At 46.2% G+C, this 15796-nt stretch overlaps 1 protein-coding gene across 1 annotated transcript in view; it reads right to left on the bottom strand.

The window, feature by feature from the left end:
* The window catches only part of SPG11 (SPG11 vesicle trafficking associated, spatacsin), a 28613-nt gene that overhangs the window by 6566 nt on the left and 6251 nt on the right, over positions 1–15796 (bottom strand). The window contains exons 9-31 of the mRNA XM_032122933.1: positions 15579–15734; positions 14935–15113; positions 14612–14788; positions 14113–14184; positions 13565–13692; positions 12754–12932; positions 11829–12036; positions 11131–11334; positions 10344–10450; positions 9440–9585; positions 8949–9110; positions 8527–8593; positions 7932–8097; positions 6697–6902; positions 6040–6148; positions 5571–5730; positions 4574–4810; positions 4173–4373; positions 3749–3856; positions 3020–3182; positions 2692–2906; positions 1543–2281; positions 609–751 (exon numbers count right to left, since the gene is read on the bottom strand). Coding sequence (XP_031978824.1) covers positions 609–751; positions 1543–2281; positions 2692–2906; positions 3020–3182; positions 3749–3856; positions 4173–4373; positions 4574–4810; positions 5571–5730; positions 6040–6148; positions 6697–6902; positions 7932–8097; positions 8527–8593; positions 8949–9110; positions 9440–9585; positions 10344–10450; positions 11131–11334; positions 11829–12036; positions 12754–12932; positions 13565–13692; positions 14113–14184; positions 14612–14788; positions 14935–15113; positions 15579–15734 — 4232 coding nt within the window. The remainder of the gene's footprint in view (positions 1–608; positions 752–1542; positions 2282–2691; positions 2907–3019; positions 3183–3748; positions 3857–4172; positions 4374–4573; positions 4811–5570; positions 5731–6039; positions 6149–6696; positions 6903–7931; positions 8098–8526; positions 8594–8948; positions 9111–9439; positions 9586–10343; positions 10451–11130; positions 11335–11828; positions 12037–12753; positions 12933–13564; positions 13693–14112; positions 14185–14611; positions 14789–14934; positions 15114–15578; positions 15735–15796) is intronic.

The following is a 15796-nucleotide window of genomic DNA, read 5'->3' as shown; positions in this document are numbered from 1 at the left end:
GTAGCCCCAGGCTCCAGGCAGGGAGGGGCTCTGGATTTGCAGCCTCACATCCCAGAGCTGCTCAGAGATGATTTCCTGAGCCAAAGATAAACCCCAACATTCCAAATACCTACAGAAATATAGGAGCAGTTCCTCCTGAACAAAGAATTGTGTTTTACTGCACAAGTTTGACTTACAAGGCTCCTTTTCCTCTTCTCCACACACCACAAACTCTCAGGGGAAAAGGTAAATTAGTTTTCATGTTTGGAAGGGGAGCTGGTGAGGCTTTGAAAATACTCTGCTGTGACATATCACAACTTTATAAAATTACAAATTAATCAAAAAATGTACCTGAAAGCCACATTTGATTGACTCTTAATTCAAAAGTGTGGACATCCAGGTTCAGTTCAGAAGGATATGGATGGGGTAAGAGGGACAAGGCAGCCCTATGACTAACTCTTAGTAGCTCAGACCTAAAGTACAAATACTTGAAGCACAAAAAATTCTGTAGGAAAATCTAAAGACTTCTGTGATAAAGATGATACCAACATTTTTCCTGTTTTGTTCAGGGAAAAAAAAACTAATGCTACATTCAAGAACTGACCCAAAGCCCTGGTCCCTGGGGTTACCTTGGAGAGCTCGTAGAGGCACAGGACCTGCCTGCAGTAGCCCCTGCCATGGACACATTCCTCTGCCAGAGCCTTCAGCGCCGCCACCACCGGATCATCCTCACACAGAGCCCCCAGAGGGGTCCAGTCCTCCAGGCTGGATACTGGAAACAAAAAACCATCAATTCCTATCTCATAAAGGCAGACAACACCCTTACACCTGGGCAAGGCTCCCAAAATCTGCAGCAATTCCATAATACTTTCTCAGTCTTTAAAAACTGAGCTCTTGACACCCTGTGATTTTTTTAAATTTTACATTTCTTTCAGGGTACAAACAATGTAACAGAACATAAATATCCTCAATAATATCTCAGATACAAAATCTCTAAGCATAAAGTTGAGTAAGGATTGAGCAGCTTTGCTGATGGCTTAGGATTCATTTATGCTCTTCTGTGTCTATTCAGCTTTACACATCAGTATTAGAAAGGGATGTTCCAGCTGAAACTTAGTCACTCAGACTTCACAGACATGCAGAGAACGCTACTGATGAACATTCTCAGCCTTAGCCTTGCTATTAAACAAGAAACACTAAACCCTTTATAATGCACAAAGATGTCAGAAAAATAAATGAAAGCATTTCTTTCCTTCTGCTACAGAAAAAAAATTAGTAGAGTGTGTTTTCTAAAAGCAGGAAGAGGCCCAGTGCTGCTTTACTGGGCCAGACTTGAGAGCTATAAAAAACGAAAGGTTCAGGATCTATGGAAATGGTACACAGCACACCCTGCCTGGAGCACACAGGGGCAATGTGCCTTGCAAGGCTTCAAACTCCTTTCACAAGAGCATTTATGAACCAAGGAGACTGTCAGAAAGAGGTTCATTTCTGCAGAGGTTTTGGGGAAATGCAATGAGGGAGGAAAGCCAGTGCAGGTGTCAGGTGAATCCATGAGTTACTCACTGCCAGGGGCTCTGCTCGCGGCCGCGCTGCCCTCAGGTGTCCCCGCTCCGGCTGCCAGCAGGGCCCGCACCTCGGGCTGCAGCTGCTCCAGCCCAGCCTCCCCGGAGGCCAGGGCTCTGCAGTGCAGCACCAGGGACACGTCCCTGTGGCACAGGTGGAAGTAGTGGCACACCCGGGTGGCCTCGTGCACGCTGCCCTCGTCCAGCAGGGCCCCCACCAGCGTCCCCAGCGCCGCCTGCTCTGCGTCCCCCAGCGCCTGCCGGGGCTCCCCGGGAGCCAGAGCCTCCAGCCTGCAGTGCCTGGCCGTGTTCAGGGCTGGCAGCTTGGCAAAGGAGAACTGCTGGGCCAGGCTGGCAAAGGACAGGTCCCTGCCTAGCCCGGCGGGGCCGGGACACGGGCACTGCCCCCAGGCCTCGGCTGCCAGCACTCGCTGAGCGATGCGGCACAGCCAGATCTGCTTCTCCACCTCCTCCAGCTCCTGCACGGCCACCTCGGTGTCCTTGGCCAGCCAGTGCCCAGCCAGGGTGAGCAGCAGCTGTCTCTCCATAATGCTGGTTGTCTTCTCCTGCCCTGAGGATTCCCAAACATGGTTGGCCTGATCGAGGAAGAACCCTGCTGCAGCTCGGCTGCAGATGGAATGTTTAGTGAAGGTGTCGTTGCACTTTTTCCAGAACTCAGCTCTTGTCTGGGTTTGATGCCACTGTCCAGTGTCTCTTAAATGATGTAGATCTCTCAGAACCTGCAAAATTCACAGAGGATTATCACAATTATCTTTCCAAGAAAGAAAACTCCAACTCACACAGGGTGGCCAGCACTGAAACACCGGGTTTAGGTAAGTCCCCCAAGATGCAACAAGTCACAGAATTGGTTTGGGTTGGAAGGGACATTAAAGATCATCTTGTTCCACCCCCTGAGGGACAAATCCATCTGGTCTTCTCCCCAAATAAAGCTGCATACAAGCAAAAACAGTAAGAGAATAAGGAGAGTTGTCCCATCCTCTGCAGCTCCACACAGCCAGTGTGCCTGGTGCACATGCATTTAAAATAAAAAATCATTTGAAGACAAATTAATGTTTCAGGAAGGCTGAATGTGCATCCTCAATCCTGGCAGCAACAGAAGAAGAGGTGACTGTCACTAACTGCACTGTACCTCGTGTGTGACAACACTGTCCACAGGCAGCTCAGCCAGTGCCGCCACCTCCCGAGCCAGGCTGAACATTCCCTTCTCCTGCAGCTGCTCCAGAATGGACCTGCACTCCCCCTGGAAGGCCTCCAGGCTGTAGGAGGTCAGGATGGAGCGATTGATTGGTATGGAGGAGTCCTTCAGGGCCTCACTGAGGGCACAGAGTTTCTTCACGTAAGGGCCTGGGTTAAAGAAGACAAACAGCTCATGAAAGCGGGGTCTGAACCCCAGGGAAGTCTGAACTTCCCTCAGGATTCAGCCCTGCCAGAGGGCCTGAGATTCATCCTGTCCTTACCATCCAGCAGGAGGTTCTCTGCTGCAGCAAAGAGCTGCAGGAGCTTTCCCAGCTCGTATTCTGTCCGGCACTGCTGCAGCATCAGCTCCAGGAGGAACAACGCCTGCGATTCCAACCACGGCACCGGCAGCTCGGTGGCTGCTGCTCCTCCTGCAGCTCTCAGCTGTGGCAATGAAGGGGGTTAAGGGTTAGGGCTTCTCTTTTCTTGCAGAGATGTTGTGCATTTGGGTGGGAATGGCACCAGGAGTGGAAGGTGCACCAGATCTGTCCCTCTCCAGGGATCAATGACCTGCCACTCCCAAGGGAGCACTGAGCCATCACTGGTGTGTGTCGGACCTGAAAGTGGAACATTTTACAGCAGGGTGACCACCAGCTACTGCTGATAACCAAAGTGGAGGTAAGAGATGTGAGTAGGTTCAGTAATGGCCAGATAGAATTAATTGTTAGACAAACAGTCCCTGACACTGCTGGATCCTTCCCAAGCACATCTCCTCATGAAGGGAAAGGAAACTGAGCTGCCTGAGCCTGAAGTCTAGGAAGGAAAACCACTAAAGGCAGGGAATGCTAGTTAGCAGCATACCCAGGGAACCAGAAAACTGGAGTGGAAAGGAAAGAACTGTTAAAACATCTGCATTCAGAGACAAGGAGCAGTGTATGAAGACACTCTGGTCCTCTTAGCCCAACTGCTAAATCCCCACAACGACATCCAGAGAAAATGAATTTCCTTACTTTTGCAAGGCTTTCCTGAAATTCATCCAGTTTCGTTCTAGCCTCGTTGTACTTTTTACAGTTCATACACAGTTCATACATCTCCAGGATGTGCAGCAAAGGGGAATCCTTTAAGATGCAAAACCAGGTTATAATAAATTCCAAAAAGTACCTCAATAAATAAATCATACTTTAAAAAATCATATATTATTTCATTCAATAGTCTTCCTCAGCAGTAGAACAATGAAGTTCTAATTTATTAAAATTGCATGCAAGGTTGATGTAGAATCTACCAATCTGGGACAACTGGAAGAACTTCCAATTTGACAGGGAATTTCAGTGGACAGCCAGGTTATCCTCGGCACAAAGCAAGAGAGAGGAGGATTTACAGGCCCAGAACGTTTGAGACACGCTCAAATATACCACTGAAACCACATTCCCTCACCTTTAAAAACAGCTGGAAGCCATTTAGAAGTGTTTTACTTTTTTGCTTCCTCAAGAAGACTTTCCAGATAACGGCGAGGTCCTGCAGGTCCCACTGGGGGCTCTCTGCCCAGCTCTGGGTGTGGGTGGCTGCCTCAGCCCTGGTGGCATCATCCACAGAGGTAATGATCCAAACACAGAGGCAGGAAATGAGGTTTGCATCCTGGAAACGCCAAAAGGATGGGTTTATACATCACCCCGTTGTATAGCTCTTGGTGAAACAGGTCACACTGTGCACAACTACCACAGGAACTGACCAAACCAGCTTTTAACACAACTCCAGATCAACCATTTAACAGAACTAGGCACAACCATCAGCTGTCGTTACTTATTTCCCTAAAAGAAAACAACTCCCAGACTCACAGGGCAGCAGGCTGCCAGCACACTGAGGATGGGGGCGTGTTCCCTGAGTCCTTCAGCCAGGAGGAAGCAGGAGGGGCTGGGATTCTCCTGGCACTGCAGCAGGATCTGGAACAGACTCCCCGCACGGCCGCCCCAGGCCCTGCCGGCAGCACCGCGCTCAGGACACAGGAACTTCCCCAGCGCCAGCACGAGGTGATCCTGTACCACAGGAGGGAAATCCTGCAGGAGGGGAATGACCTGGGGAAACAGCACCAACACCTTGTGAGGTCCAGAGAGGAGAGGGCAGGAGGATGGAAGCACTGAACACACAAAGACAAATAAAACGCTCTTCAAATTCGGTTTTTAGAAAAACTTTGGAGACCTAGAGAGGAAAAAGGGTTCTGTAGGTGTGAATTATTCTAATGAAAGATTGAAGCTCATCCTTTTCCACGATGCTCAAATGCCTCCTAGAGAACCTCAGTTCTGTTCTCTCTTGTAGTGCAGCAACAGAGCATGAGAGGGGTCTACTCAGGTGCTTTTGTGGGATTACAGATTCTTCAAAACAACAAGGAGACCCAAGTTAAAATCCTAGGCCTGCTAAGCATCATCTTACCTGGAATTATCCAGTTAGCTTCCTCACATGACTTTTCCCAACAGCTGTTATGTATTGGCAGTATTTTATTAATTTCTAAATCACATCCAAAACCGAAGGTGGAAGATTTGGATTCTCTAAAGTTTAAGTATCTTCAGCAAAAAATCAATTGGAGTTTTGAAAGGAAAGATGGGTGGCTTTATCAAAACTTACACTGAACAATCTGGCAACTCTCCAATAAAAAAAGCAGTAACTACATGAGTTTAAATTAACTTTACAAGTGTGGCTGCAAGGGAAGGGCTACCACAGTCCAAGGGTATCGACATATCAAGGCAACCAAAACCCAGGAACTGGTGAGGCTCCTGTTGTCTCCACGCTGGGATATTCTCTCGCTACAAGACTCTATTTAATGCACAGACAGCTCACCTGGGCTGGCTGGTGGCTGTAGAGCTGGGTCTGGATGAGGAACTGCAACCACTCGTTGGATTTGGCACATTCCCTCAGGAAGGATGTGCTCAGCTCGAGGTTATGGAGTTTGCAGAACTGCATGACCAAGGACCACTGCCTTCTGGAGTCACTGGACGTCCTGCACGGAATTTAGAGAGCTTCAGCTGTAATGAACTGCAATATTTACACCAGATGTTCAGGTATGAAGTGACCCTGTGACCCCAGACCCACTGTCTGTAAACAGCAACACGGCACTGGCAGGGGCTTCACCACAATGAGGTCACATCCCCTTGGGAGCTTCCACACTGCACCCTCTGGATGCTCCCACCCACCTAGGCAGGCACACTGTCCTATCCTGACCTCTTTAGTATTATATGATACACAAATAACAAAAGTCAGTGCCCAGTCTGCATTTCCCAGACAATCCCTCAAACCAGGCTGTTCTCACCTCTTTATTCCTTGGTGCTCAATTGCATCCCAGAAGGCTTCTTCCAAAGAGGTAAGAATTGCTGCTGCTGCTGCCTTCTCACCATCAGCCAACTTTGTTAACTTCTCAACTGTTTAAAAGAACACATTCCTGAGATGCTACTTGGGATCTGAGTCAGGACAGCACTTCCAAAAGTACCAGTAGCTTCCTAGTTGGGAAAGCAGACACCTGTGGTCCTAGAGTTAGAAATTCAACTTTCTGAAGTTATTTCTAGGATAAATTTAATTTCCCTACAGCTTTGAACACCTGATCTCCCTGCAGCTGGAAGACAGTTTTCAAATAGGAAGGAGAGAGGAGATTTGGCAATGGACTTTGTTTAACTCTCTGTAGTATTATTACAACATTAGGCTGAACCTCACTAATATCAGTCTTGGGCAGCTGCTGGACAGTGCCTGTTAGATCCTGATACAGGTTATATCAGTCTTCCTGCCTTATTTGACATGACAGGATCAAAATGCACCTTCAAAATTAGTAAAAAAAAACAGGAATAAAAGAATAACGAAGTTCTTAGGTGCTTTTACTGCATTGCTGAGCCACCAGGCAGCATCTTTGCATCCCTCTGCTTCTCCTCCCAGAAATCCACAGCACCTATTCCAAAGCAGACAAAGACAACGTTACCCAAAGCGTCTCTGATCTGGTTGTGATGAGAGGCCTCATTCCTCGTCCTGTGACTGAAAATCATCTTTGCGACTCTCACATCCACGCGGAGCCGGAGGCTGTCGAGGCCCAGCAGCTCCAGGAAACACACACAGGCTGCTGCCACTGAGGGGACACTGAAGGAGGACAGAGCTAAAACCTGGGCCTCCTGTCCTGCCTGCTGGATCCTGCAACAGGGAACACACACAGTTTTTAACCCATTTCCAACACGAGTATTCCCCAGGCAAACAAGCACCTACAAGGTTTACTGAACTCTCCGATTCATCAGCATCAAAGATAATTATGAGCCAAAAGCTTCATATTTATAAAAAATGTGGGCATGAGAATAAAGGCTCACACATGATAAGCAGAGTTCGCAATTTAATACACTTATCAAAAACGAAAGGTAGTGGAATTGGTTTTATAATTAATGAAACACCCCCTCAGCAGCTGAGCACAGCAAGTGCCTTCGCAGAGTTCACAATCCACTGCAGCACCAGGAACCTGACTCTGACCTGCAGATGGTGCTAAGAGAAAAATGTACCCAAAGGGTTTCTCCACAGAAGTCACTGAAAAAACCCTGTATCCCTGACTGTCTGTTAAACCATGATTTCACTCTGCATTAACAGATGTTCTCCTTTTTGCCCCAGTTTTACCTGTTTACACAAGAGAAACTGATCTGTGTAGAAACGATGGACAGAAACAAACAGTGATTAACACGCAAACCCGACATTCTGGAAACAAAGTGATTTGCTCTAATTCCTACACTAACTAGTGAATTTCATGTATTCAAGCAAGATGTGTCATTTGACTGCACCCTTTTGAACATCTGATTTTGAAGCTTCAGCCAGAACATTTAATTCCATCAACCTCCAGTACATTTTTTGCCTTACTAATTTAACTAAAGTAGTGTCACCATTAGGAAATGTCAAAGAAAAGGGGCATCATTCTCCTACAAAGTGATCTAGAGGCTCAGGTTCCTAAAAGAAGAGCCCACACATGCTTGATATGACTGGAATATTTTCCTTGCTCCCCTTGTGCAGATTTTATTTAGGTAGTTCCAAATAAAGCTCACCTCTTCTCAGGTGATATTTGACTTCTAACCTTTAGGACACCCACAGTTCCGATGCTCAGCACTTGTGGGGAGGATTAATTCCCTCCCTGTGCTCAGTTCTGCCTCCTGCAGAACTCTGCCTGGCCCTGCTGAGGACACTCACAGCTGCCTGGGGGTTTTGCTCTTCACCAGCTGCTGGACCAGGAAGGTCCCGAAGGCGAAGGCGGGGCGGCCGTGCAGCAGGTAGTACAGGAAATCCAGCCTCTCCACCACGGCGTGCCTGCTCACCAGCTCGGGCCACGAGAAGTGAGGGAGCTCACTCCAGGCATCTGGGAACAACAGATCAGCACTGTCAGCTGAGGAACAGCTGAATTCAGCATCAGAAGCGGCCTTGAGCTACAAAATGTGACGTGACAATCAAATATGGCTCCTCTGGTGCTAATTCAGATCTTGGCGTATCCAAACCCCACTGAAATTCCACCTCTCACTGGAAAATAAGAGCTCTGCATCACCTCAGCTTGCTTTTAAAAGAAAACATTGCTTTTCTATCTTGTATTTAGAAATTCTGTCTGCGAGGATTTTTTTAACACAAAAATCTAGAATTCTGGTTAAAAACACAATTTTAGTAAATTACATTATTTTTCTTGTGAAAGAAATGGCCTTTTGAGTAAATTTATCTGCCAAATAATTCCCCTGGAATGTATTTCATTTTAGGTGCTCAGGCTAGGAAAGCATGTAAACCTTGGCAAGCGACATACCTGACACAGCAAGAGTGTTTGTTGACTGCCAGCCAAATAATTTCGTGGGATCAAAGGGCATTAATGACTGAAAGATTAGAAACAAAATATATTGAGGCAGCTTAACAACTTCACGTCACTGTCCTGTAACTCTCAATTTCTAATTCTCTTACCATTACAAACATTTCAAAATTTGACTATTGTAATTTCTGCAACATCAAACACCTTGCCCACTAAACACTGCAAGAATATCCCTCTCTGATATTCCAGCACTGCAAACTCACAGGGTGTAAAGACCATTTGAAAAAGCAGTTCAGGATGAAGCTGTGAACTCCAGCTCCACATTAAGGATCCCAGAGAAACAACCCACGGCCCCCACACCCAGGCTTTAGCTGCAGACAAGCTTCCCTTTCCCTGTGTCCTGCCAAAAGCACTCTGTGTACCTGAAGAAGATGGTAGAGAGAGATGTCAGGAGGCAAAATTCCATGAGCAGTGCAGGAAGGAAAGAGAGCAGCTTTGAGCTTGGGGTAAGGGGTCAAGGCCATTTTTAAGAGCTGTGGATCAACTTTCTTTAGAGGTTTTTCTGTATCATCATTCTGAAGGACCTACATTGCAAGGAAGCAAAATTAATTAGGAGGAAACTGCATTAAATAGCAATAAAACAATTTGGGGATGTGCCAATCTACCTCATGGGAATTTGACATGAAGTGACAACACAGAAAGTATTATTTTTTTCCTGTAAAATGCTTTTAAGTTGTATCAGACAGGTCTTCCCCAGCACCTGATGTTCCAGGTGACTGTGCTGAGGATCAAGACACTCTGTTCTCATCCCCTCTGTTCCAACACGTGGCTCAGGGGGCATTTTCCTAACAAAGCCACGAGGGCAGGACAGGGGAGCAGGAGGAGAGGGCGGGATCAGGTGCCCAGGCAGTACCTGGTCGATGCCCCCAGGGCCATACATCGTGGTGGCCAGGGCCAGCAGGGTCCTGCCCTCCAGCAGGATGCTGCTCACACCCCCCTGGCTGCTGGGAATCAGGATCTGAGCATTGGCCAGACTCGCCTGGAAAATCATCTTGGGATCTTAAAAGAAAAAGAAGTGACATTTAATTCCATGCAAAATCAGTATTAAATCACCAATCACACATTACAACTGTCCTCTGACTGTGAAAAATGCTAAATTTTCTACTTTTTGTTGTCAATACTGGTTTTTCTCAATTTACCTATAAACACAGATAAGATGAGCTAAGGTTTACCAAGCCTTCCCCCGTTTCAAACTACAGCTTTGCCTACACAGATTGACTGGGGTTGAGCCCCACAGTTTAGCACTGTAGTGGTTCAATTCTTTATCCTACACTGATCACACTTTCCAAAAAAAAAACACTTAACTTGGGATTATTTTTATCTTTTGTTAATGTGTGACTCTGCAGAAAATGAAATGCTTAAAAAGCACAGTGAGTTAAGGGCACAAGTTCTACTGGTTTGCAGTGATGCAAACACGTAATCCAAGGGCAGAGAAATCAAAATGCACCACAGGGACTAGAGGAAGGTTTAATTTTAATGGGATGTGTATTTTCTTATGAATTCTCCTTTCATCCAACCTGTTGGGAATGTAACTGAACTGGAGGTAACGATGATCCTACACAAAATGATTCCCACTTACGTGCAGTCTCCAGATCTGTAAGTACAGTTCAAGTAGGGATTACAATCCAGACTTAAGAGAGGAGGAAGTGAGGGACAGGAAAGTGATAGGCCATGGCCAAAGGGTTTGCAGCAGAGCAGAGGTTTAATTCTGCTAGAGCAGAAACATCAGCCCCCCCCCTCTGGAGTGAGATTCCTACCTCGGGGATTGCTGGCAACCCCTCGACACTGCACAAGGAACTCAAACCAGGGATGTGCTTCGTGCAACACCTTGTTATTCAGAATAGGGCAGTTTGAAGGGGTTAAACTGGAAATAAATGAACAGCACAGTGAAAATACAGGACTTGTAACCACTGATGTAACACAGCATTAAAGATTTGGGGCATCTCATGGGTGTAATGCCAACTACAAATGGTTAGACAAACAATTAGAAAATGATGTACTGGCTTTTTTTCTGGTCCATTTCTACCTTCTTGATAATTCCAGTGTTAGACTGGAGTTATAGCTCAGAAATTTTAATTGCCAAGTATCCATTAAGTGGAAATTATTCATACAGCTCCAATACCTAATATTGGTACCACCTTCAAATCCCAACTAATCCTACTTTAGGTGGAAACCAGCAATTTCCTTATTTGTGAACATATCAAGGGTCAACTTGCACTTGTGCTCAATGGAGTTTCTGAATTCTGTAAATTCTGAGTTTCTGAAGAGCAACTTGGCTTGGCTCATTTAGGATTGTACTGTTTATAGCATTACACTCATTACAATTGTAATTGTTTCCTTTCATAACTGACATACAAATTAATACTAACACAAGCTGAATAAAGCTTCAAAATACATCTTAAAATCTCACATGCTGCCCCAGAGTTTCTGTTAAATGACACTGCTAGGGCTGAGGAAAACTCTCCCCACCAACTGTTGAAATTGTGTTTCCTTCTTTAAAACCAGGATCCCTCATGGGATTTGAGGGATGGAAAGCATTCCTACCTGTAATAGTCCAGGTAAGTGTACAGCAGGTACTGCAGGCTGTGCTCTAGGCAGTGGAGGACAAACTGAGCATGGAAGTCCAGGCCACTGGCAGTGCTGTATTTTGGAACAGGGTGAGGATTCTGCAGGACTCCCCCGAGGCACAACACCCTCTGGAGCAGGAGCTCGAAATCCTCCAGCTCAGAACGGACAAAAATTCCCTTTCTGTCAGAAAAGAGAAAAAGCACAGACACTGATCACACAGCTCTCTTTGACAAGTTCTGATGGGTGTTTTCAACTCAAATTTAGAGCAGACCTTTCCCTCTCAGGGATTAATTCCCTACTGAAGCAAACACAACGTGCCAAAATCCATCTGCCTGTGCACAAACAACACTGTGGTTACTCCAGGTCACTGCAGAGAACGAGGTGTGAGCAGTGAAATGTTCAGAGTGTGCCAAGAATTTTCTCCCCTGCATTAAAGTCAGCATCAGGAACATAACCACTGGGAAACATCCAAGGGCTGAGGGAGGACTGCTCTTCTCACATGGTTCTTATGCTTTTAGATAACTGGAAGTACAAGACTAAAATTACATTTACCAATGGGCTCATGCTGTTTCCAAAAAGAGCAATATAAAAATTATCATGTATCAAAGATTTTATTGCTCTGATTTTGGCTTCATGTAAGAAGGAGAGAGAGTGTAAAGCTTTGGGGGCCCTACCTGGCCAGCTTGTTCAGGATGTCCTGTCTCATGTAGGTGCTGCACAGTGTGTTCCTGTCAACGATGTCAGGGCTCAGGGGGGGCCAGGCAGCCTGGCTGCAGGGAGCCTGGCTGGGCTCTGACTCCTCAATCCAGGAACAAATACTAAACCAATCATGCTCGGCCGTCAAGTGCATCCAAAGAACCTCAGGACTGCAGGTCTTGAGTTCTGCATTTCAAAAAGGCAAATGGATGAAACCAGCACACACAAACACTTCTGGGGGAAATACTGGTAGTTTCTTACACAGAATCGTGGAATGGTTTGGGCTGGGACCTTAAAGACCATCCAGTTCCTTGGGCAGGGACACCTTCCACTATCCCAGCCTGCTCCAAGCTCCATCCAACCTTGGGCACTTCCAGGGATCCAGGGGCAGCCACAGCTTCTCTGGGCACCCTGTGCCAGGGCCACATCACCCTCACAGGGAACAATTCCTTCCCAATATTCCATTTAACCCTGCCCTCTGGCAGTGGGAAGCCCTTCCCCTTGTCCTGTCCTTCCAGGTACCTATTTCTAATGAACAGCTGCAAATATGATGCTGAGATCAAGGATATTGTTCCAGCTTTTAGAGCTTCATGTTGGCAGAGCTGGAAGTGATTCCCCAGTGCAGGGAGTGGGACAGAAGGCGGCAGAGGGTGGCATTTACACGTGGCCGTGCCTTAGGCAAGTCCCCCCCAGCTACTTCCAAACTCCTCTCTACAGGAACAGCCGAGATCCAGGATGCAACAGGATGAAACCCATCATTACCCACTTCCACTGACAAACGTAAGGGACCTTGGTGGTAGCACAGGCTTTTAACTGTGTCTGTGCCACTCCCACACAGTGCCTGCCTGCTGTGCCAAAGAGATTTTCATTCCCAGTTTAAGCCCTCAGTCCCACAATACTTGCCTTGGCGTGGTTTCCTGGGCAGCACAATCATCTCCTGCACCAGCTCATCCCACCAGTGAGCCCAGTTAAACATCACCCTGAGCCTCCCGCTGTGAGCCCCGGGCCCGGCCCGGCCCAGCTCCGAGCCCAGCACTGCCTGGTGTCGGGAAAGGTCCTGCTCCCTTCTCCAGCTGCTGAAACTGCAATGGGGGTGGGATCAGGGTGGGCTTTACTGCTCCTGTGATGAACAGTCCCCAGTCTAACAAACAGGAGCTGAGGAAGGCTCAGCAAAGTTCCCAGTCCATTTTGAAGAGCTCTGGAAGTGCCAGAGGGATGGACTTGAGCTCCAGGTTTGAGAACTAAAGAATTACTTCATTTTTCCAAAGCTGACATAACAAATTGTGAGTATCATAACAGTTTTACAATTATTTAACTGTAAAATGATTTTTCTAGGTTATTTAGTTTGCTGTATGACAGACACCATAGATCAAAAATAGAGCAAACATCTGAACACGAATAATTGAGTAGTAATTCCAATATTATTATTAAAAATGCTTCGTTTCAAGCAGAAGAGCTGCCACCCTCACAATAGTTTGTCATGACTCACACAATAGTTTGTCATGAGAGAACATGACAGCAACTGTTACATTAACGAGAAAATGACTCAGTCCCCACACTGACTCTGATTTCTGCAAATGAAGACCAGTGTGAAATTAATGAAATTAAAGACTGTACTTGTTAGTGCAGTAAATCACACAGAATGTAGAACCCAGCACATTTTAAATCCTATTAATGTTATTAATTAATAATTAAAATTAATAACCCACATTACCTGGAAAGAGACTCAGTCTCTTTATTTTCCTGGAAGGATTCCGAGTAAAAGCTTTCAACCTGATGCACAAAATCTATCATTTTCTTCTCTTTTTCAGAAAAATAATTTTCTTCTCGTAACACTTTCACCTTTAATTCAAATTAAAGTATTAGCTCCAGTTGTTCAAGTATTACCTCCAATTACCTCCAATTTTCATCTATCTTTAATATATTCAAGTTGTAAATGATCCTGCAAGTGCAACAATTAACCAACTGTAGGAAAAAAATGCTGGAAGCAGAGGGCCATACACTAAAGTGACAAGAGGACTCCAGACCGTGTGAGAGAACTAGATCAGAGGCAGGACAAAGAAATGACATTTTAACACCTCTGTACTTTAACTGCAAAGACAAAGGAACAGGGATGTTCCAGGAACTACACTGGAAGGATGCAGGGACAAGCCCTGGCTGTCTGCTCTGAAAGTCAGTTCAATACAGGGGTTTCCCTCAGCACAAACACACACAAGGCTTCAGGCTTGAGAGCTGGACTGAAACAGCCTTTGCTGCACTCACCAAGAGATCCCGTACGTGTTTGTCCTCTGTGTGAAAGCAGATCTTGTGCAGCTCCTCCTTCACATCGAAGCCCTGCCACAAAGAACACACTCGCTGCATGCAAACTGTAAAATGTGCCCACAGAAGACACTAAAACGATCAAATAAAGAATACACATCTGCTTTCCTTCCAAAGCACACAACCCTTACAAACAGGCTTGTGACAGTCCCTGCACCAGCTCCTACAGGGATGTGCCTGATGTCCCCAGCACCTGGGTACAAACCCTGCCCCCCCGTGACACCTCCCCAGCCAGAGCCACCCTCACTCTGCTGATCAGCACTTCAGCCAACACACAGCCACACACCGGCTCCCTCAGCAGCTCTTCAAACAAGTGAATTTTCACTGCAATTCCACCTGTTCCTGGTGGAATCAGTACATCCATAAGGCCCCAAAAGGCTCCCCAAGCTCCTGCATTTCCTTAGTAACAAACCAGTGTGAAGATCCACTGAACACCTCTCACCATATTTCTCAGCAGCTCGGAGGCCTGCCTGGTGTTGCCCTTCAGCAGACAGTCATAGACCAGGTTCAAACCTATCTGGATGAATTCCTGGAGACTCTCAGCAGGATGTTGGTGCCTTCGGAAGAAGATCTGGGCCTCTGGTATTTTATTGCTTAGGATGGCCTCAGCAATGACTTCCTGAAGGGAAAAACACAGAACAAACTGATCTACCTTTGTAATCCCTACGTTGATTTTCTTCCCCAGTACTTTAAGGTATTTCTACATTAATGATCTCCTTAAATCAACTTCATAACAGTAGTAAAACCTGGGTTACTCATTTTCACCTCTGGTGTCAGTTTTTCCCACTCGTGGCTCTCTTCTATCTCAGGCAGGTCTTCGTCCATGTCAGCTCCCACGTGCCCTGGAGTTACTGGTGGTCGAGGATATTTCCTCAGGAATTTTCTCAGTTTAATAATGTAGTCAGTTAAAATATCTGCAGCCTTCTGCAGGAATTCATCAGGTTCTGCCAAGAACATCCAAGGCACCAGTTAAATGGGAATGAACGGACAGGATTATAATGTCTAGCAATGTTGAATTAATAAATGTCCTGATTAATAAACAGAAACCCCTCAGAGGGAAGAGCACATCAGCTCTTTCCCCTGCACAGGCAGTGGCACAGCTCAGCACTCCCAGCACCCTGTCAGGATACAGGACACAGCCACAACCCCACCAGAGCTCCCTGCCCTCACTGAGGGGTTTTCCTTCCTAGGGACCAGCAAATGAGAACTAAAATTTTGTGTTAATCCAATCAATTATTAGTCATGTAAATCCAATCTAAAACGCAGGGATGAACATCTTTCATTCACTTAACTCTAGTATTTTATGTTAATTCTAGGCAAATTTGAGCTTTTAATTAAAATAAGTAGCTGTTCTTACTTATTTAAATGATGACGCATTACTAGATATGACCCAGCAGGAGTGACATTACCCTCTGTGTGCACAAAGATTTCCTCCAGCTGCTTGGTAAGGAAAGTCAGCGTGAGGGTCAGGAGCTGCTCAGAGAAGTGTTTGCTGTGAGGCTCCATATCATTGTCTTGGATTGCTGAGCAGAGCAAGTTTAAAGCTGGCCTGAGCTCCTCCAAATCTGTAATGGTTCCAGAAACAGTTCAAAATCTGCATTCTACACACAGCCATAGGGAGAAAGGT

The sequence above is a fragment of the Corvus moneduloides genome, chromosome 13 (genome assembly GCF_009650955.1).
Source record: "Corvus moneduloides isolate bCorMon1 chromosome 13, bCorMon1.pri, whole genome shotgun sequence".
NCBI lineage: Eukaryota > Metazoa > Chordata > Aves > Passeriformes > Corvidae > Corvus > Corvus moneduloides.
Note: the sequence above shows the minus strand (reverse complement) of the source record. Positions and strands in the feature narration are given on the sequence as shown.